Below are 22,360 nucleotides of genomic sequence, written 5' to 3'. Positions count from 1 at the left end.
GAGGCAGACCCCGAGGAGCCTGTGGAAGGTGGCCCCAAGCCCCAAGGGCAGTACTTACAGGGCACCTAGGGAAGGCAGCCCTAGGCGCATGCAGCCCGAGTACTGAAGATAACTCCTGGCTCTCGCACCCACAAAACTAACACCACACTCAAAGCACAGTGCAGTAGCGACACCGGAGCCAGAGCACACGACCACCGCCTATAGCATCAGCCTCAAGAACTGAGGTGTGGGTAGCCGGCGCGGGGGGTCTGGGGCTCCCCCTTCCCCCTCCCGGGGAGGGGGGAGCTGCGCAGACAGCGGCGCGGCAGTGTGTGACGTCACACTAATTTGCTTGTTTTCGGTTGGGGAGTTCTATCCACTAGTTCGGTATTAGGTAGCAATTTTAACCAGAATAGGGGTTTGTTTTGGGGCGCTTACCTTTCTGGGTGCCTGTTCCGGTCGATGGCAGACATAGAATGCTTCCAACTACACGGGGGCTTCTATAGGCCATTGCTCCCCTTGCCTCTCTGAGGGGGCCCGGTTCTGGCCGTGGTCCCCGGTAGGCCTAAGAACTCCATACACATGACTGATGCCAAAGTCTGACATTAGCATATCAGCCTGGGATAGCTCCGGGGAGCCGACGGGGCTCCCCCCAGAAAATATATTTCAACATTTTCTTATCTGCAAAGTAGTTAAAAACAGTCATTTAAAATTCCATAGACTTCCTCAGTATGGCCCAAATGAGTCCTAAGACTTTCGATACCCTTTGTTGCATGTTGCCACAGCAGGCTGGACAGGGCAGCAGATGCCCTGATAACCAGGAAATGGTGCGCAAGTGTCCCTATGCCATGCAATGGCAGTGCCAAGGAGGGGAATGCAAGGATCAAGTCAAGGTTCTGGGCTTAACTCTCAGTCATTAATCTACGAGTGGGACATTGCCCATATTCACATGGCTTACAGGTAAGTAATATTGCATATAAATATGTATCTTTTTTTTATTTCTAAATTGCATCAGCAATAATATATATATTTAAATATTTATATGGGACTAGCTTCATGAAGAACCAGCTTCAGTGTTTCGTACTAAAATTATTACCTATTTATGCTTATATAATATTTAACAAATAATCAAGGTGAACAATTATTCAATTTCTCAGTGCAAGAAACTATATTCTAAACCTTAAGTCTTGGAAAATCTTGTATAATAAGTGAAATATTTAAGCTTCTGAAGACATTCACCAACATCACTCAAAATCTAAAATAATGGCCTACTTGAGAGAATAGAGTAACTCATGGATGGAATAATGTGCCCTTTATGTTGGGGTAACAAGGTGTTTTAGTGAGTGCACCATTTGGACAGCTAAGAGGGAGCAAGGCTATTAAATGTTGGACTGCCTACATAAATGTCTACCTGAATGAAAAGCTATGCATGCTAGTCGCTTTACAAGAATGTAAGAACTCTTGTATAAATTACCTATCACATGCTGAAAACAACAGTCTAGTGACCCACATACCTGGCGACAATGCTGTATACCATACACGGCACTAATGCATTAAATAATTTGTTTACATTTATGGCTTTGCATGCCATGAAAGTTACAAACAGATTGCAACTTAAAAGTAACATCACTTTGTAACTTAACTTAAATACTATATTAGATACTATACTCCATAGAAAACTTTACACATGTCCAGACATTTAGTCATGTCTTCCAAGTTTCTGCTGGAAAACAAGAATTTAGCAGGCATGGATATTTGTCTCTTTGATTCCACTGTATTTACCTATGTATTACAATGTTTCTAAGCCAAATAAAGAATTTTACTTTTGCACGTATAGTGACATCCCCAAACTTCCAATCAAATCGTTTCAGATTTCTGAAAAGCTGGCAATTTTTGGCCATTTATTACCATGTTTACCAGGTTATTTTTATAGCAAGTGATACAATATATGCTTACTCGTATTACGATAAATATATAGTAATTTTGTGAGCATATAAATAATGAATAAGCCAGGCCCAGACTACAGTGCTGCTTAATCAATTGGGTGGTTATAAATATGAGCTGCCTCATATGGGCCAATATGCCTTCTGCAATTACCTTTATTCTTATGTTCTTAATTAACTGGTAAACAGTATTATTCAAACCTTTAAAAAGTTTTAATGTTTTTATGTCATTTCAATTTCCACCACTGCTCATTTTATTCACAAGCTATATGACTTGGTTCCTTTTTATGTTAGAAACAGCAATAGTACCAATATAGCACCAATTCCCATGTTTATGTAGCTACAAAAACTTTCAACAACTGAGGGCTAATTTAGCCTAGAGTCTTGATATGGTTGGAGTGACTGAGCATTCAAGAGAAAACAACTCAAACCCTAAGAACAAACTCAAGTCAGAAAATTCAGTCCTGACAAAGCTGTGGCTGCAATCTCCTACATGTGTTGCTGATCTACTTAAGTAATTATCAAAAGAAAGCACCAAGCAGGAGGCTATTTAACACTCTACCTACATAAGCATTCATGAACTGTGGGCATGATTAACTCAACCTGAGATGTAGCTAAAACTCCTGACTAATGTTTTAGTCTAGGTTCTCTTCATGAAATAACGACATCAATACACTTAGCACCCAAAATTGTAGTGACCTGAACACACACATACACTACATACGAACATAAGAATTAGGAAGCACCACAGCAGGACTGTTACCCTGTAATAACTCCACACCCTCTTACCCATATATCTGGCTAATCTATTCTTGAACTGTGTTGAATTATGTCTCAGTAATGCTAGCTGGCAGCACATTCCTTTCATCTTCAACATAATTCCCAAACCCTGTTTCAGAACCTTATTTAAATTCTTCTCCTCTGTGCACCAAAAATAGCCTAACAAGACAGGGAAAGCAAACAGAAATTATGGATCAGGCACAGGACTAGATGCCCAAAGCCATGCCAAGGACAATGAGAGGACCCAGGGCCTCAACACTGACCAGCGGCACAAGTGCACCACACCAAAACATAAGCATCCCTCTCCTGACAAGTAGAAGAGGGCCAAGGAAGATGAGCACAGCCAAAGCATACTCAAAAGAGGAGAATGATCTTACCCAGCCCTTGCATGAACTAGGAATGACCAGAACAGCCCTTTTGCTTTTAAACATACAGCAAAATAAACAATGTATCATCCTAGATACAAATTCCCAAGGAAGAGCCATTATGTAAACATGCAAAGAAGAAATTTAAGATAGGCCCCAAAGTGCGTGAAAATACAGCTTGGCACTAAAGACTTCACAATCGGTCACTGCAAAGCACTAGTAAGATAATGTGTTGATGCCAGGAGTAAAAATGAGGGCAGTTGGCTACTTAACCCTATTATGGCAGGCCATCCTCCTGTTTAGTCAGTACTTAAAGTAACGATGAGGACCATAGTACATATATGATGTAACGGACAATTCCGAAAATAGAAATCCTTACTATAGTATTTGGACAAACCGGAAAAGGTTTTGTATTTATGTTGTAAAGACAACCTAAACTAACCTAACCTTATTAGGCCTAATACATGCTATCTGAGGCCTAATATAGTACACATGTGCACTTTACTAGGCCTGGGAATAATTTAGTTTTTTACTTTAGTTTTTTTGACTCTTAAAGTGAATAGTACCAAATATCTAATTGCTTTTTCCATCAATTTTTATACTATGGTGCAAATAGTTACAAAAAGTACTATCTAAACAAGAGGATGGATTGATTATGGTGACAGAGGTGCCACCTGGTGATGTAAGGTATAGCCTTTTATCTACTAACATTAGTTTACTGAGCAATAATTGGCAGTCTTGGTACAGTATGGTACTTCTGATTTTCCATGGTAAGAGTTAAGAGTCATGATTCCTAACATTATATTACGGCAAGTTAAAACTTTTGGTGGTAGCCTGAAATAGATATTACACTCTGTCTTCCTACCCTAGATATGGGTTCACTTAGGCAGAGATGTATCTAAAGTTGGAGATAATGACAGGAGCACAAGTTTTGTGACCCTGGTGCATGATACAACTCCTGGATGGATCATATAGGAACTGACAAAAGAAGCATCCAAAGAACCTTAGCTCAGAAATATAACTATAATTACCATAAGATACAAATGTATTAATGTAAGGAACGCAAGAGTCAATATTACTAACAAGTAAATTTAATGTAAAACAACTAAAAAAGATATGAACCATAATGCCTTAACAAAAGTAACACTAAAATGTCACATTTGATAACATCAGGTATTTAGGAATAGTGGATAGTGACTGAATTGATATAATATGGATAGAGCATGTAAACCATTAGACTTAGTTGGCTAGGTCTCATAATATTTGACAGTAACAGTTGTATTGTTTTGAAAATATTCTTAATATTGTCCATACATTATGCACACTACATTACAATAGTATAGTAAATAACAAAGTAAATTCATTAAAAACAGAGATTTGAAGAGCCTCATACAGTCAAAGCAGAAACAAATTGATTACTAATAAGTTCATTTAAAAAGAAAGATTTTTTAGAAAATCTATTAAAGAACTATCGCCATGGCTTAATATGTTGATCATCACTGCCTTTTAGTTGTGATCTAGACGTATGGTGACCAGTGGATAGCATGGAGTTTGTGATGGCCGAGTCTGTACCAATGGTGGAATTAGGCAACTTGGAAGCAGCTGCCCACCAGTCGGAAGCATCGGCCATGCTGAGAGGCGGCAGCACAGTGTTTGAGAGCTGCCGAGACACTGCATCAACGACTTGTGGACATAGGGTCTGAGCAGGGTCATCAGACACTAAGGGAAATCCAAATTTATCTCTAGCAAGACGAAGACCCCCGCTGAGCATGAAGACATTGTTGTATCCACGGTGCTGCAGTGTAGCTACAACCTCAGGAGCCACGTCTTCCCCATCATCATATGCAACAATGATAAACTTGGGGTGGTTTTTGTATATCAGTAGTTCAGCACATTCCCAGCCCACAGCTCTAGACAAGCGGGAATGTGGATGGTTGACAGCAGTGGCAAGGTGAAATGCCTGATACTCGCTCTGTGAGCGAACATCAATTATAACATATGGGCACTTGGGACCTCTAGTTTTACCTGTGGTCTGGAAAAAAAGAAAAAATGTAATTTAACATGCCAATATTAAAGTACAAGTAATTTTGTTGATATTTATCAAGAACTTATTCAAGTACAGTACATAACTTCAACAAGGAGGTATTTTTTAACCAAGGTCATCTACATCAACAGAATCAAGATTGTCAATGATTTTGCTTTAACCCATAAATGAAGAAGCCGATTTGGAACTACAGTCAACTTACATACAGTATTTAACTAAATATTTAGTTAATGCTTTACCTGTTGAAAACTATTACAGTATATCCACAATAAAAATACAGTGCTGTACCGACAAATGTGTAATCACCCAAGTGAAGTTACAGGATGAGAGCTACGCTTGAGGTGTCCCATCTTCCCAGTACTCTATCGTACAACGGTTCAAAACTACTGTACTGTCGGTTTTGGCCTCCACCACCTTCTCACTTGTTCCAACTGTCTACCCCTCTGTGTGCAAAAGTGAATTTTTGAATGTTTTTCCAGCAGCCTTGTTTAATTACTTTAAATCTATGACTAAACTAAGATTAAAAAAAAGAAGAAAAGAAAACTCACTTTCACAAACAATGGTAGACGGTTGGATCAAATTAGCGAGGTGGAGATGGAGACCAAAACGGTCATATGACAGTGTGGTGTAGGTTCAAAGAGGGGGAGGAGGGGGGGGGAGAGAACTGCTAAAAGTACAAATGATAAGGCAGATCAACACTACACACTTGTGCAATGGGGATATTATGAAAATGTTATACTGATGCTAAGGGTGACATATACATCCAGGCTGGAAAAACCTCCAGCTACTTTGATTATTTTGGAAATTAAATGAAGCCCATCAAAACACTTCCTAATAATAGTGATTGCACATGCAATCACTACTGTCCGTTTAACCTGTTCAGACTTGAATTTTCCTCATGAACATATTGAGCTGTGCCTCGGGATATTTCTCAGTGTCATTTCCAATCTGTTTTTCTTTCTCATTTCCTCCAAGTTTTCTAAGTTTGGTTTTACATCATCCATTCTTCAACACCTTACACGACTTCCATCACCTGTTGTTATACCTTACTCACTCCCCTCACACTTGTTATACCTTACTCACTCCCATCACACTTGTTATACCTTACTCCCCTCACACTTGTTATACCTTACTCACTCCCCTCACACTTGTTATACCTTACTCACTCCCCTCACACTTGTTATACCTTACTCACTCCCCTCACACTTGTTATACCTTACTCACTCCCCTCACACTTGTTATACCTTACTCACTCCCCTCACACTTGTTATACCTTACTCACTCCCCTCACACTTGTTATACCTTACTCACTCCCCTCACACTTGTTATACCTTACTCACTCCCCTCACACTTGTTATACCTTACTCACTCCCCTCACACTTGTTATACCTTACTCACTCCCCTCACACTTGTTATACCTTACTCACTCCCCTCACACTTGTTATACCTTACTCACTCCCCTCACACTTGTTATACCTTACTCACTCCCCTCACACTTGTTATACCTTACTCACTCCCCTCACACTTGTTATACCTTACTCACTCCCCTCACACTTATTATCCCTTACTCTCCCTCACACTTATTATCCCTTACTCTCCCTCACACTTGCTATACCTTACTCTCCCCCACACTTGCTATACCTTACTCTCCCTCACACTTGTTATACCTTATTCCCCCCACACTTATTATACCTTACTTCCCCCACACTTGTTATACCTTACTCCCCTCACACTTGTTATACCTTACTCCCCTCACACTTGTTATACCTTATTCCCCCCACACTTGTTATACCTTACTCTCCTCACACTTGTTATAAATAACTTACTCCCCTCACACTTGTTATAAATAACTTACTCCCCCTCACACTTGTTATAAATAACTTACTATTGTTTTAGATTCAGCTACTTGGAACAAAAAGTTGCAAACAACACTGACTATGGTGAGCCCGTAGTGGACTTACCTGGCACAGGAGCAGTGCTGCAACTGATAAATTACTCCCCTCAGCTATACAAGCCTGTCTTTTGTTTATAGGGCCTGGGAGAGCACAAGTCATAGATATTTAAAGCTGACTAAATAACACAATACTGCAATACATTTCATTCATTTGTATACTTTAGTGTTACACTTAAAAACACACCTCAAGCTGATTCATCTGATGAACTAAACATTCCACTTCATCCCTGTATTTCAGTGGTACTTCTGCCTCATTGTCATCACTTTCAGATTTGTAATCAATACATTCGTCTGCTTCAATGTTTTCTGCATGTGCCACCATCAGCTGCAACAGGTCTGCCAGAGAGATGCGTCGAAACACCTCATCATTTCTGACCTATGATGAAGGAGATCATTAGTTACTGCTGTGCAGTGCGCAGTAATCTACCCCTTTATTTTTCAAATAAGCTATTTTCCATATACAGTACAGTAAAATCAAATATGTAAAGTTAATAAACTGCCAATTCACTCAAACCAGAAAACTCTGGTCATTGAATTTCAACCAATTTTACAAATGGTATGATCCTGCATATTTTGTTGAAGTAATCCAAAACCCAAAATTTACAGTAAAATTAAAATTATATTTCACACGATACCAAACAACATTATTGCTAAAACCTTTCACTTGCTTTAATTCTTTATTCGTCGCCTATATTTCCACATTCAATAAAAAAACCAGCGTTAAATGTAACGAAACATCATTCTCTTTGTGAGACCCGGAGGCTCCCTGGAGCTTACCGGGCTGATATGTATGTATTAGACCGTGGCATCAAAGTTTGCCATAAAGTTTGAAAATAACATACATAATATTACAAATATATAGTATACATATAATATTATAAATATTAAATATATAAATATATACATATAATTTTATAAAGAGTTAAAAGGACTGACATCAACAAGTGATCCATACAGTGAAGCACAAATACAATACAATACATCAGACAATGGAGAGGTGTGGCGAGTGTTCGGGAGTACTGGGAAAACGCAATATAGGCGTCAAGTGTTGCATCTGTAACATAAGATTTCACCTGGGCTGTACAGAGTTATCTCCAGGATGCACAAAAAGGCAAGGAATTTACTGAGTTTGCAAAAATGACAGATTAATGTTAGAGAACATAACTAAACTGATGAAAAACATTCCCGAGTCACAGAGATTATCATTCACAGACAAGCTACCAGTGATATATGCGGACTGGGAAAAGACAATATTGGATAATGACCAAAACTCAGGAACAGATAGTTTAGAGAACCGCAGCAGTAGTGAGGAGGAAGAGGGTATTGTGGTACAAAATAACAGCAATATTGCAGAGCCAGGTAATATAAACGATGAGAGCAACAGTGAGAGAGTGCATAAATGAAGGAATTGGGACAAAAAACAGAGATGGCTCCAATAAAGAGGTAGACAAGACAGACACAGGTATAAATACCTTGAAAAATGCAAAACCGGAACATATTTGCAAATTCTACGCTAAAGGAATATGCAAATATGGAAAATTAGGAGCAAAATGCAATTTTCTGCATCCTCGAAAATGCAGGAACATGTTGGCGAGAGGTACATGCCGTTTTGGAACAGGGTGTAGATACTTCCACCCTAAATTATGTCAATTTTCAATTAGGGACAAAAAATGCTACAAATCTTCAGTGTCCGGAATTCCATGTGAGAGGTACACAGGGTTATAGACGGGAAGATCAATATGACACTACTGGAAATTTTTAGAGGAAGGCAGAAACAGAGTAGTAAATATAAGAGAGAGGAACAGCCAGATGGAACCACTACAGGATTACAGAGGGGAAGGGAGATACCCACTAGACTGGAATACAAATTATCAACAAGCACACAGGTACTACACCACACAACACCCGTCCTACTACCAAAACTGGACGAATCACTTCCAAAACAACACACCCTGGACCGGGGTAGAGTGGGGGGGAGAACTACCAAAGCCCACCAAAAGTGACACGCAATGTGGGAAATCATTCATATTTGCAAACATACAAGGCTTGAAACCAAAATCAAGAAATAAAGTTAAGTTCATAAATGGCCTCCTAATAGAATCGAACTCAATATTTGGTGCATTTACAGAAACCCACACAAAAGACCACATGGATAGTGAAATCTGGATTCCAAATTATAATCTATATAGATGTGACAGAGTAATTAGGTCAAGTGGAGGAGTACAGTAGGTCTGTATATTAAAGAGGAGCTCTGGCATGCACAGAGCTCCTGAACTCATCCAATGAGGTGGTAGAGGTACTTGTATTCAAGGTAGAAAATATGAATCTAATTATTTTAGTATACAAACCGCCAGATGCAACAGTTGAGGAATTCACTGAACAGATCCACAAAATAGAGAATATCCTTGATAACCTAGCAAACTCAGTACCAGATATCATCTTCCTTGGAGACTTCAATCTACCCAGTTTAAAATGGAGAATAGTAAACAATAACATTATAGCAGGAAATCAACCTGGAAATAATCAACCACAAGTCAGAGAACTACTGAGATTCTGTGACAAATTTTCGCTCAGTCAGCAGATTACAGAACCAACTAGGTACGAAAACACGCTGGACCTGATATTCACGAACAATGAGGAGCTAATCAGAGACATTACTGTCTCAGACACTACGTACTCGGACCACAAGCTCATTGAAGTGCAAACTAACATTAATAACGGTAGTAGGCCCAAAAGAAACAACAAGCGAGAAGGGCTATTCAATAAATTCAATTTTAATAATAAGTGGATAGACTGGGAGAAAATAAACAGGGAACTTACAAACATTCAATGGAAAAATGTTCTAAGAAATAAAAATCCTACACAGGGAATAGAAAAACTGACTTCTGAAGCATATGAAGTCTGTCTGAAACCTGTTCCTTTGAGGAAAGGCAGAAAGAGGTCCAATGTAGAAAGAGAACGCAGACAACATTACAAAAGGAGGAAGAAATTAACGGAAATGCTTAAGCAGACACGACTCTCCATACAGAGAAGAAATAATTTAAACAGGGAGATTGAAGAAATCGAACACAGACTGAAGCATTCCTATCAGACTGAAGAAAGGCAACTAGAACAGAAAGCAATTCAAGAAATAAAGAAAAACCAAAAATATTTCTTCACATATGCTAAATCAAAAGCGAAAAGCACTGCCAGTATTGGACCTATTCGTATTAGTGAAGGTTCATACAATGAGGAAGACAAAGAAATTAGTGAAATCCTAAAAAAACAGTATGAAGACATGTTTAGCACTCCGATACTCAGCATGAAAGTGGAAGATTCAGACAATTTCTTTATGAATGATACTCAAACACCTGTAAATATAACTGATATCAACACGAGCGTGGCAGATTTTGAAAGAGAAATTGACAATATGCCCATGCACTCAGCCCCGGGTCCAGACTCATGGAATTCAATATTTATAAAGAAATGCAAAGTGCCAGTAGCACAGGCACTCAGTATAGTGTGGAGGAAGAGCTTGGACACAGGGGAGATACCAGATACGCTTAAAGCAGCAGACATTGCCCCTCTGCACAAGGGTGGTAGCAAAACATTGGCAAAGAATTATAGACCAGTTGCACTAACGTCCCACATAATAAATCATGCCTCTCACAGCTACTTGACCACTATGACAAAATCACCGAGGCATTAGAGGAAAAACATAATGCAGATGTCGTATACACAGATTTTGCAAAGGCATTCGACAAATGTGACCATGGAGTGATTGCACACAAAATGAGGTCAATGGGTATAACTGGTAAAGTAGGACGCTGGATACTCAATTTCCTGTCGAACAGAACACAAAGAGTAACAGTCAATCAAGTAAAACCGAGTCCGAGCGCAGTTAAAAGCTCTGTACCTCAAGGTACAGTCTGGAACAAGGTGTTCAAAGTGGTGTTCAAGGTACAAGGAACACCACTGCTGTTCCTTATTCTCATATCAGATATAGACAAAAACACAAGTCACAGCTTCGTGTCATCCTTTGCAGATGATACAAAAATCAGCATGAAAATTACCTCTGCTGAAGACATTGATAAACTACAAACAGATATTAACAAAGTTTTCGATTGGGCAGCAGAAAATAACATGATGTTTAACAGTGATAAATTCCAGGTACTCAGATACGGCAAAAATGAGGATCTTAAACATAATACAGGGTACAAAACACAATCGAATCTGCCCATAGAAGGAAAACAGCATGTCAAGGATTTGGGAATAATGATGTCCGACGACCTAACGTTTAGAGAGCATAACCAAGCAAGTATTGCGTCAGCCAGAAAAATGATAGGATGGATTACAAGAATCTTCAAGTCCAGAGATCAGATCACAATGGTTGTACTCTTCAAATCACTTGTGTTGTCCCGTCTTGAGTACTGCTCAGTACTCACTTTCCCCTTCAGAGCAGGAGAGATTGCTGAAATTGAGGGAATACAGAGAACATATACGGCACGCATAGACGAGATAAAGCACCTAAATTATTGGGATCAACTCAAAGCTCTCCAAATGTACTCACTAGAAAGGAGACGAGAGAGATACCAAATAATATACACATGGAAAATACTGGAGGGACAGGTCCCAAATCTGCACAGTCAAATAACAACGTACTGGAGTGAACGACTTGGAAGAAAATGCAGACTAGAACCAGTAAAGAGCAGAGGTGCCATAGGCACAATCAGAGAGCACTGTATGAACATCAGAGGTCCACGGTTGTTCAACGTCCTACCAGCGAGCATCAGAAATATTACAGGAACAACCATGGACACCTTCAAGAGGAAACTAGATTGTTTCCTTCAAGGAGTGCCAGACCAACCGGACTCTGGTGGATATGTGGGCCTGCGGGCCGCTCCAAGCAACAGCCTGGTGGACCAAACTCACAAGTCAAGTCTGGCCCCGGGCCGGGCTTGGGGAGTAGAACTCCCAGAACCCCATCAACCAGGTATCAACCAGGTATCAGTCGATTGGAGTTCTTGCCTACCGCGATCACGAGCCAGAACCTGGCCCCCTCAGGGAGGCCCAAGGAACAATGGCCTATGGAAACCACCATGTATTTAGAAGCTTTCCATGTCTCATCAACCGGGGTCTGGCACCCAAAAAAGGTAGGCGTAACAAAACAAACCCCACATGGCAACAATCGCTACCAAAACCCTAACAGATAGGCAAAGCTCTGAAACTAAAACAAGCAAACAAGCTAACGTCACTAATGCCGTTGCTTCAATTTTCTGTGCAGTCCCCCCCCCTCCCCCCGGTGCTGGCCATTACAGCATTCATTCTGACTCCCAGACTGATGCCGGGCACAGGACACACACATGCAGGAAGATGCCAGGACCACGCCGATGCGAAGAGGTCCATATCCAGGAGTCCGTACATCCTGCATACCCAATTGAAGGAGTCTACCGTCTACCGTCCATTCCGTGGATGGCAGGATTCCACATCCATTCCGTGGACGGTAGGATTCCACGTCCATTCCGTGGACAGTCCAACAGGATTCCCCGAGAATCCAACAAACGAGTCACTCGAAGAGACAAGCCTCCACGACCTGGGTGAGATGTGTGAATACGCGAGGTGCCAGATTCAGGCCAAATGGAAGGCTACGAAAGCTTCAGGCAAATGGAAAGTGTGCCGCCTCACCACAAAACCTAACCAGTCCCTGAATCCCGGATGAACTGGGATGTGCCAATACGCGTCCTGGAGGTTCAGAGATATCCAAGCATCCTGCTCCAAGAGAAGCCAGACTTGGGACAGACTGGTCATCCGAAAAGAGGGGCAAAAGATCCAGGGGTTCAGGTGGGACAAGTCCAAAATGAATCACAGATCCACACAGTCTCGTTTCGGGGCTGGAAACGGGAAGAAAAAAGCCACCTGAGGGACACGGTCATGTCATCCACACCCAAGCTCACCCACTCCGAGATGACCCGACTGAACGCAGGGAAAGAGGCCTGCACCGCTAACCCTGAACCCCCTGAAAGAGGAGGAGCCACCCAACACCTTCAGAGGCCGGAACAGACGACCCAAAGCACCCATGAATTGTGGGACCAGGTGTGAGCAAATAGCCCGAGCCTTCCCCCCACTGCCCCGTCAATGGAACGACCCGTAAATGGCTGATGCCTCTTACGAGAAGCCGACCGACGAGCAGAGCAACCACTGCACCAACCAGATGCCGCCGGCTCTGAAACTGGCACTGCTGGCCCACCATGACTAGAGGAACCCCGAACCCTGGGTGACCCTTCCGGGAAGGCCCACCATAGCTCCCCCTACCCAGACAAGTCCAACATGGGATGACAACTAGACGAAGCCACTTGCAGAAACTATGGCAGACTCCGCAAATAGCAACGGACAAAGGGGCGAAGAAAAAGTAAAAGCCAGAGTCCAAGTGGATTCCAAGGAGAGAGCAAGCACACACTGTCGGCACGCAAGGGGAGAAGCAAAAAACAGACACACCACCACCTTGAGAATTCACGCAAACAACTTTAACAAGGCAGCCGACGCCCTAGCCACTGAGGCAAGGGTACCAGACGAAGACCTTGCACCCAGCGCCTCCACATCCTCCTCAAGCAAGTTTTTTTTTATTATTATTTTTTACCACAGATGTGGCCACACATTTACAATGCTAACTAGCATATATACATTTTCTTCTGTCCTCCATGGACAGTCCTCAAGCAAGTCCAAGGACAGCTCAAGAAGGTAAAAGAAATGCAAGACTGAGGCTAAATGCCAATGGGCGCGCAAATCCTCAGCTACCAAAGCAGCTGAAAGGGAGGAAACCTGCACGTGAAGCTGCACAACACCAACATCCCGAGGAAGCACAGGGGCAAGCAGGCAAGTGTTAAGGCACTCAATCTCGCCCCCAGGTAAACCTGTACCTGAGGGTTATCTTGAGATTAACTTTAGATATTTTCGGGGTTTAGCATCCCCACGGCCCAGTCCTTAAGAAGGCTTCCTGTTTGTTACACATCCCCAGGAAGCAGCCCATAGCAGCTATCTAATTCCCAGGTACCTATTTATTGCTAGGTGAACTGAGGATCATACTACATACTGGGATTATAAAGGCATGTGTCATTAACACTTTTGCCCGGGCATGACGCAGCATTGCGTCATCCGTTTACTGCCGGTAATACCGGGGATGACGCAGCATTGAGTCATCCACTTTAAATAATCGCCAAAAATCAGGTTTTTATTTGATTTTTTTGGGACTGGTTTTAAAATGCGCGCCGATGTCTTCCCATTTTCCTTGTTGCACCTCGTGGCCCGCAGGCAGCTTGGCACACCCCGTTGGCGCATTGTTTTCGCTCCACTGTTGTGACCAATGTCGCCTCCCCTCGCATCTCAAACGTGTGGACATTTCGGCTATTTTCCATGGCTATATTTCTTACTGCAGCTTTAGAAATTATCTACACTTACTCCACGATGGATAGTGATCATGAACAAGGCCCTTCCAGGAAGAAAATTGCGAAAGAAAGGCTTGAAAAGGGCGGGAATTGGGAGTGTAGCTGGAAGGCGTCTGAGCGCTCGCTCGCGGCTAACGCGTGGCCCGTCTTCAACTTGTCGGCGGTTGGAGCGTGACCAGGTTTTTTATTTTATATGCAAATGTTCCTCTAGAGAATTCTATTGCGAACCCATTGAGACCAAAATGAAAGACCTAGGACGAAAATTGAGGTGACCAGAGTGAAAATAGTGAAAACATTTTATCGCGTTTGCATACTCCTGCGTAACTCGTTCGCACTTTCTCTGTTTGCTGCGGGTAATTAGCCGGGCTTTTGGAGTTTATATGCATTTAGTGCTATAGAGAATTCTATTGCGAACACAATGATACCAAATTTAATCTCGTAGGACGAGAATTAAGGTGACAAAGTTGAAGAGAGTATGCACTTTTCAAAATTTACGCGCGCTCCCGCGACACCCTGGGACCCAAATCGCATAGTTGAGCGGTGGCGTGCGGGGTACGCCAAAGTGTTAACTAAAATAAGGTCTGGTATTTAAAAAAAAAAAATACTATCCCAAATTCTAAATGACCTTGGTCAAATGCATTTCAGATCTGAAAGACTTGACAGTACAGTACAGTAATTTATTTATTTATTTATACAGTGTATATACAAGAGTTCTTACATTCTTATACAGCCACTAGCATGCATAGCATTTCGAGCAAGTTCTTAATCCTAATTTTCACATACACACACACACACATCCCCAGGAAGCAGCCTGTAACAGCTATCTAACTCCCAGGTACCTAGGTGAACAGATGCATCAGGGCGAAAGAAACTCTACTCATTTGTTTCCGCCTCCGCCGGGAAGGCGAAGAAATGCTGCGCAAAGGCAAGGTGTGAGGGTTATTACTGGTAAATGAACTAAAAAAAACTATAAAAGATTGGAAAGTTGGTTAGAAAACAAATGAGCCTTTTACCTTATAATATTTCCGTATCTCATGTTCAAGTTCTTGACGTCGCTGAGTGTTAAAGCCAGTGTTTGTGCGAGGACGAACACCAGTATACCGTGGATTAGCTTTTACACGTTTATCCAAGATTTCCCGGTCACTTATGGAGAATTTCTTAAGTGAGTTGACAGAATTTGAGCCTGTGACTAAAAACTTTCTTGAATGCATCCTCTGAAAGTGTGACCAGTCAATATAACACTACTGGGCATAAAAGAGGCAGGGGTAAACATAATATTGATAATTGTGATAATAAATCAGAAAGACAAGCAATTTAATGGTGAAAAGTCTAATTCAAAGATTACTTTCCAAACAGCAATGGCTGTGGCAAGTGTGCCAGGGACAGTGTCCTACTAGTTGCTTATACATAACACTAAAGAGGTTTCACATTATACTATGTAATTGTAGGTAAGGTTGCAAATCCTTGTGCAGCATTTCTCAACCTTAGTACCATTTAAATAATTTCGGTTCATACTTTAAACACACATCTTGAGGTTATCTTGAGATGATTTTCGGGGCTTTTTAGTGTCCCCGCGGCCCGGTCCTCGACCAGGCCTCCACCCCCAGGAAGCAGCCCGTGACAGCTGACTAACTCCCAGGTACCTATTTACTGCTAGGTAACAGGGGCATTCAGGGTGAAAGAAACTTTGCCCATTTGTTTCTGCCTCGCGCGGGAATCGAACCCGCGCCACAGAATTACGAGTCCTGCGCGCTATCCACCAGGCTACGAGGCCCCCTCGTAGCCTGGCCCCCACATGCACATATTTTATTTTCAACTGAAAGGAGATGATTCTGTCTTTTGCTTCTGATACTGTTAAAATGAAACCAATTAAACAGAAAAATGACTCAAAATTCCATTTGCATATACAGCACTGTAATTCATACAAGAATTAGCTTATTTATCACTATCTTTAGCAGAACCCATGTTGAGAAATGCTGCCCTAGAGCAACACATTATATGAAAATACTTCATTATGAATTTTAATACTAAAAGTTCATTATCAACATCAACAAATTTAAGACCCTGCATGTGGGGGATAACAACCCATGCCAAGACTACCAAATTAATAGCATTACATTACAGTAGATTGATGAAGAAAAGGACCTTGGAGTTAAAATCCACCACTCATTATAAGTTGCACAACAGGTGAAAGCAGCAATCAGAAAAGCTAACCAAACTCTCTGGACAATCATGCATACTTTGGACTTAAAGGATAAGAAAGTTATGGTTAAACTGTATAAATCTCTGGTGCCAAGTGTACATTTGGATTACTGTATCCAAGCGCAGAGACCTCATTTTCAGAAGGACATAGCTGCTCTCAACACATCCTCTGATTAGACAGTACGTTTTAATACTAAATATAATAAGTACATTCCTTATTGTCTGAATAGTACATAAATACACTTAATTGTGCTGTTACATTTACCTCCCCATATATTCTCCTCATTTTCTGTTAAGACATTCAAAATTTTAGGATGAAGTTTTCATGTTCAATTCTATATACACAAATTTTAAATATAAAGAATGTCTTTTTCAGTTTTATTAAACAATAGAGATTTTATACAAAATTTGAAAATATCCAGAGTTAATTTTTTTTTTTTTGATATATATATGAGTTGTTACATTCTTGTACAGCCACTAGTACACGTAGCGTTTCGGGCAGGTCCCTGGAATACGATCCCCGCCGCGAAGAATCGTTTTTACAACCAAGTACACATTTTACTGTTGAGTTAAACAGAGGCTACAGTTAAGGATTTGCGCCAAGTAAATCCTCCCCGGCCAGGATACGAACCCATGACAAAGCGCTCGCGGAACGCCAGGCGAGTGTCTTACCACTGCACCACGGAGACTGATAGCTTAATAATTTATTGAAAGATTTTAGTTTTATTTTATTAGTTTTATAAAACTGTAATATCAATATCAAATCAAATCAAATGTTTATTCAGGTAAAAGTACTTACATAGAGGATTAGTTACAAACATAATGTAGGATTTGTAGATAGAGCTAGTACATACAATACCTAAAGCCACTAGTACGCATAGTGTTTCGGGCAAGGTGGGGAAAAAAAAACACTTAGACTAATACTTAATAGTAATTGAGCTTAAGGTATAAATTGCATTGAAAGAAAAAAAAATAAAAGATAAAAAAGGGGGGAACATGGTAGAAAATAGCTAATAGACAAGTTGGTCAACAAACAGCATTGTTTAAAAATAACAAGACATGGGTTGACATTTAGGAGTAAGGTAGGTTACATGGAGTTAATTCGGTAGTACTTAGTTTTCACCTTAAACTAATTGAGAGGGGGTACAGCCTTTGACATGATTGGGAAGGTCATTTCACATTCTGGGTCCCTTGATTTGTAGAGCATTTCTAGTTTGATCAAGTCGTACTCTTGGAATATTAAATAGGTATTTGTTTCTGGTGTGGTGCCCATGGGTTCTGTTATAACCTTCTAAGAAGTTTTTAAGGTCAGGATTGACATTACAATTCAGAGTTTTAAATATATAGAGTAAACATGAGAGGAAGTGGGTGACTTAATATCTAACATATTCAGAGATTTGAGTAAGAGTACCGAGTGCTGTCTGGGGCCAGAGTTAGATATTGTTCTAATAGAAGCTTTGTGTTGGGTAATTAGAGGACGTAAATGATTTTGGGTAATAGAACCCCAAGCACAAACACCATAGTTGAGGTAAGGATAGATGAGAGAGTAATAGAGCGACACCAGGGCAGGGCGAGGTACATAATATCTGATCTTAGAAAGAATGCCAACAGTTTTAGAAACTTTTTTTGCTATATTTAGAATGGGTCCCTGGAAATTCAGCTTGTTATCGATGAGGACACCAAGGAATTTACCATCAACTTTACTTCTGATTTGTATATTGTTTATTCTTAATTTAATTTCATATGAGGATTTATTACCAAACAAAATATAGAAAGTTTTGTCAATGTTAAGGGTGAGTTTGTTAGCAGTTAGTCAAAGATGGACTTTATTTAGTTTAGTATTCACAGTGACATTTAGAGCAAGAGGGTCAGGACAGGAGAAAATGAAAGTTGTGTCATCAGCAAATAAGATTGATTTGAGGTGTTGAGAGGCATTTGGAAGGTCATTAATGTAGATGAGAAACAGGAGAGGGCCAAGTATGCTGCCCTGTGGAACACCAATGTTTATGGGTAGTGTAGGAGAAATGGAATTATTCACAAAAACATACTGGAGCCTATCAGTAAGGTAAGACTGAAGGTATTGCAGGGAGTGACCTCTGACTCCATAATGATATAATTTAAGAAGGTTTTGGTGGTTGACAGTGTCAAAAGCCTTACGTAGGTCCACAAGTAACCCGACAGGGAACTCATTTTTATCAAGAGCTGTATGTATCAAGTTAATCATACTAATAAGTGCATCTTTAGTGCTTTTATTGGGTCTGAAACCATATTGGCAAGAGCTAAGTATATTAAGTTTGGCTAGATATGAGTAAAGCTGCTTGTAGATTAGCTTTTCAAATATTTTTGACAAGGTTGGCAGAATTGATATAGGTCTGTAATTGTTGACATTAGCGAGATCACCACATTTGTGGACTGGGGTTACTCTCGCCTTTTTTAGAATACCTGGAAAGGTTTGGAGTTCAAGTGATTTGTTGAAGAGCAATGCAATGACAGGAGCTAGAAATCTGGGGGCTTTTTTTGTAAATTAGAGATGGTATCTCATCAAGGGCGCTTGACTTAGTTTTAACGGAAAGGATTACCTCATTAACATCAGAGGAATTAGCCGCAGCTAGGTACAGAGACTCTGGATAGTTACCTGTAAGGTAGTCTTTAATATTAGTGAGTGAGGATGGAATATCATGAGCAAGGGATGTCCCAATGGATGAAAAGAACCTATTGAATTCAATAGCAGTGTCTGAGGCCAAAAGCACACCATCGTCATTTGACAGAATTGGTTTTTTATTCAAAATCTTTTTTGATCCTAATATTTGGGAGATTGTGCTCCATGTTTTCTTAATGTTGCCCTTTATTTGGGTAAATTTATTTTTGTAGTATTTTATTTTGGCTCATCTAATTATTTTAGACAGCATGGATGAGTAAATCTTAGAAAATTCTTTGGAGACGACTCCTAACCTATACTACTTCTCAAGGTCATGTTTTTTATTAATAGATTTAAGTATACCCTTATATAGCTATACCCTAATATTATACTACCCTTATATACCCTAATATAGCTAAAAGTTAAGTACTAATTGCAATTAAGAAGCAATAAAATGCTTGTCCTCCTACACTAAGAAGGTTAGGTTAGGTCATGGTTTTCTATACAGCTTTTCAGGTAAACTCTAATATTCACAATATTTTGGCGAGATTCTGGCGATTAAGTGTATTTATGTACTAAGCTGGTAGTCAGGATTGTACTTATTACACTTAGCATTTGGTAGTCAGGATTGTACTTATTACACTTAGCATTTGGTAGTCAGGATTGTACTTATTACACTTAGTATTAATATGTACTGTCTATTTGGAGGAGGGGCTGGCTGCTCTTGAGAAAGTGCAACACCAGGCAACAAAAATCATTCCAGAGCCAAGTCAACTCACGTATCAGGAACGATTGAGGGCCACAGGGCTAACAACACTGTAAACCAGGCATGACAGGGCAGATCTCATTGAAACTTTTAAAATACTGAACAATTTGGAGGCCGTTGAGCCGGACATTTTCTTCAAAAGGTCGGATGTAACCCAAAAAGCAGCAACGGTTTCAAGCCCAACAAGTAGCAATGTAGGACTGAGAACAGAAGATGACTTTTCACCCACAAGGTTATTAACCCATTGAACTGCCTATCTGTTGAACCCGTAAATGCCAAAACCATGTTGAGTTTTAAAATCTACCTGGAAAAAATCAAGGCAAATGGGGGAAACTTCGACAAGCAGCCGGCTTCCTGTCCTCATCGAGGCTACTAGGGTTAGTGACCTCAGGTAAATCTGGCAAATTATTTACTCGATAAACAATTCTGAACTGGTTTTACACTTTCATGCTTGAAGTGCTGTATATTAGTGCCCTGGGCATCGTACAGTTACTAGTCTCATCTAGGAATCTCCACTGTTTTTGCATCTTTAGTGTGTACGTATATATGTATGTACTGTATATGTGTAATTTTGTCTAAATAAATTATCATCATTATTACTGTACTTTGAAATGGGGTTAAAAATTATCAAATGACAACCTAAAAGCCATCCCAACTTAAAGAAACTATAACAAAAGGTTGTTTTATATATGGTGAGCTCAATGGTCAAAATTGTGATACATTTCCTGGTAACCTCCAACTGGAGCAAAGTATCATGATGTCCACTCTGCATCTGTAATAATAATTAGTTTATATCAAATACATTAGAGAAGACAGAGAAGTATCCACTGGTATACAATGAGAATCCCTTCCTCATCATGACTCCAATGCTCAGCTCCTGTGCCAGGTAAGTCCACTACGGGCTTACCATAGCCCGCGCTACTTGCCCCGCTCCTGTGCCAGGTAAGTCCACTACGGGCTCACCATAGCCCGTGCTACTTGGAACTTGTACCGAGTAGCGGAATCTATAACAACAACTCGTCATGACCAATACCTTCCTGTTGATTCAGAGGCGACGATGACCCATGGATGGAATGCCCGCTGGCGACCCAGATCCTGGAACCTCGAAAAAGGGGTCGAGGTCCCCCTACACCTGCAGACGGCGGGGTTGAATGACAAAGTGGAGCGTCTTCTTTACTGCGTAAAAGTTTGTTCTTGCCGATGACTGTACGAGTATTGATGCATCAATCTTGGCGATCAGGGAAGACTACTGTCAAGACGATGTGCGAACTTGGCGGCGATGGTTGTTGTGTTGACTGTGTCAGCTGATCACTTCCATTTCTTGAGTGCATGTTTCCGTTTTCTATGGTTAGTTACGCGGGTGATTTGAATTACATTTAGTCACATCTAACCAAGAATTTAAAAAGGGCGATGGGTCACATTTTGCCCAAACCCCCCTGCAGTTTTCAAAATATCCCAAACATCCCAAATTCGATACCTGAGCCATATTTTGGAGCCAAGTTCTGGCTTTCTGCACGTATTCGCAGTTTGAAATTCCGACTTTTCATACCGAAAATATGCCAATTACTGAGAGCGACGGTGGGTCACATTTTGCCCAAACCCCATTGCCGTTTTCAAAATATCCCAAACATCCAAAATTCGACACCTGAGCCATATTTTGGAGCCAAATTCTGGCTCTCTGCAAGTATTCGCAGTTTGAAATTCCGAATTTTATACCGAAAATATGCCAATAACTGAAAGCGGCGGTGGGTCACATTTTGCCCAAATCCCCCTGCAGGGTTCAAAATAACCCAAACATCCCAAATTCGACACCTGAGCTATATTTTGGAGCCAAATTCTGGCTCTCTGCACGTATTCGCAGATTGAAATTCCGAATTTTCATTCGGAAAATATGCCAATTACTGAAAGCGGTGGTGGGTCACATTTTGCCCAAACCCCCCTGCAGTTTTCAAAATATCACAAACATCCCAAATTCGACACCTGAGCCATATTTTGGAGCCAAATTCTGGCTCTCTGGAAGTATTCGCAGTTTAAAATTCCGACTTTTTATACCGAAAATATGCCAATTACTGAAAGCGGCGGTGGGTCACATTTTGCCCAAACCCCCCTGCAGTTTTCAAAATATCCAAAACATCCCAAATTCTATAAATGCGCCATATTTTGGAGTCAAACTCTGGCTCTCTGCACGTATTCGCAGTTTGAAATTCCGAATTTTTATTCCGAAAATATGCCAATTACTGAAAGCGGCGGTGGGTCACATTTTGCCCA

General features: G+C 40.8%; 1 protein-coding gene across 1 annotated transcript; it reads right to left on the bottom strand.

The window, feature by feature from the left end:
- Window positions 1-960: 960 nt before the first annotated feature.
- Window positions 961-21,427, bottom strand: LOC123757943 (centrosomal protein of 41 kDa). Its single transcript, XM_045741911.2, has 4 exons — window positions 21,126-21,427; window positions 15,500-15,700; window positions 7,250-7,441; window positions 961-5,099 (listed from the first exon to the last, which is right to left on the bottom strand). Exons 2-4 carry the CDS (start codon window positions 15,695-15,697, stop codon window positions 4,536-4,538), a joined length of 954 nt encoding a protein of 317 aa, XP_045597867.2. The 5' UTR covers window positions 15,698-15,700; window positions 21,126-21,427; the 3' UTR covers window positions 961-4,535.
- Between the last annotated feature and the right edge of the window lie 933 nt (window positions 21,428-22,360).

Source organism: Procambarus clarkii, chromosome 40, assembly GCF_040958095.1.
Source record: "Procambarus clarkii isolate CNS0578487 chromosome 40, FALCON_Pclarkii_2.0, whole genome shotgun sequence".
NCBI lineage: Eukaryota > Metazoa > Arthropoda > Malacostraca > Decapoda > Cambaridae > Procambarus > Procambarus clarkii.
This window is presented reverse-complemented; position numbering and strand designations above follow the sequence as displayed.

Excerpts from the sequence above, each read along its gene's own strand:
- LOC123757943 (XM_045741911.2), bottom strand. The coding sequence starts at position 15,697 with ATGCATTCAAGAAAGTTTTTAGTCACAGGCTCAAATTCTGTCAACTCA. Across the intron at positions 7,442-15,499 it reads AGATACGGAAATATTATAAG|GTCAGAAATGATGAGGTGTT; the intron begins GTAAAAGGCTCA and ends CCTTCATCATAG. Across the intron at positions 5,100-7,249 it reads ATCAGATGAATCAGCTTGAG|ACCACAGGTAAAACTAGAGG; the intron begins GTGTGTTTTTAA and ends CTTTTTTTCCAG.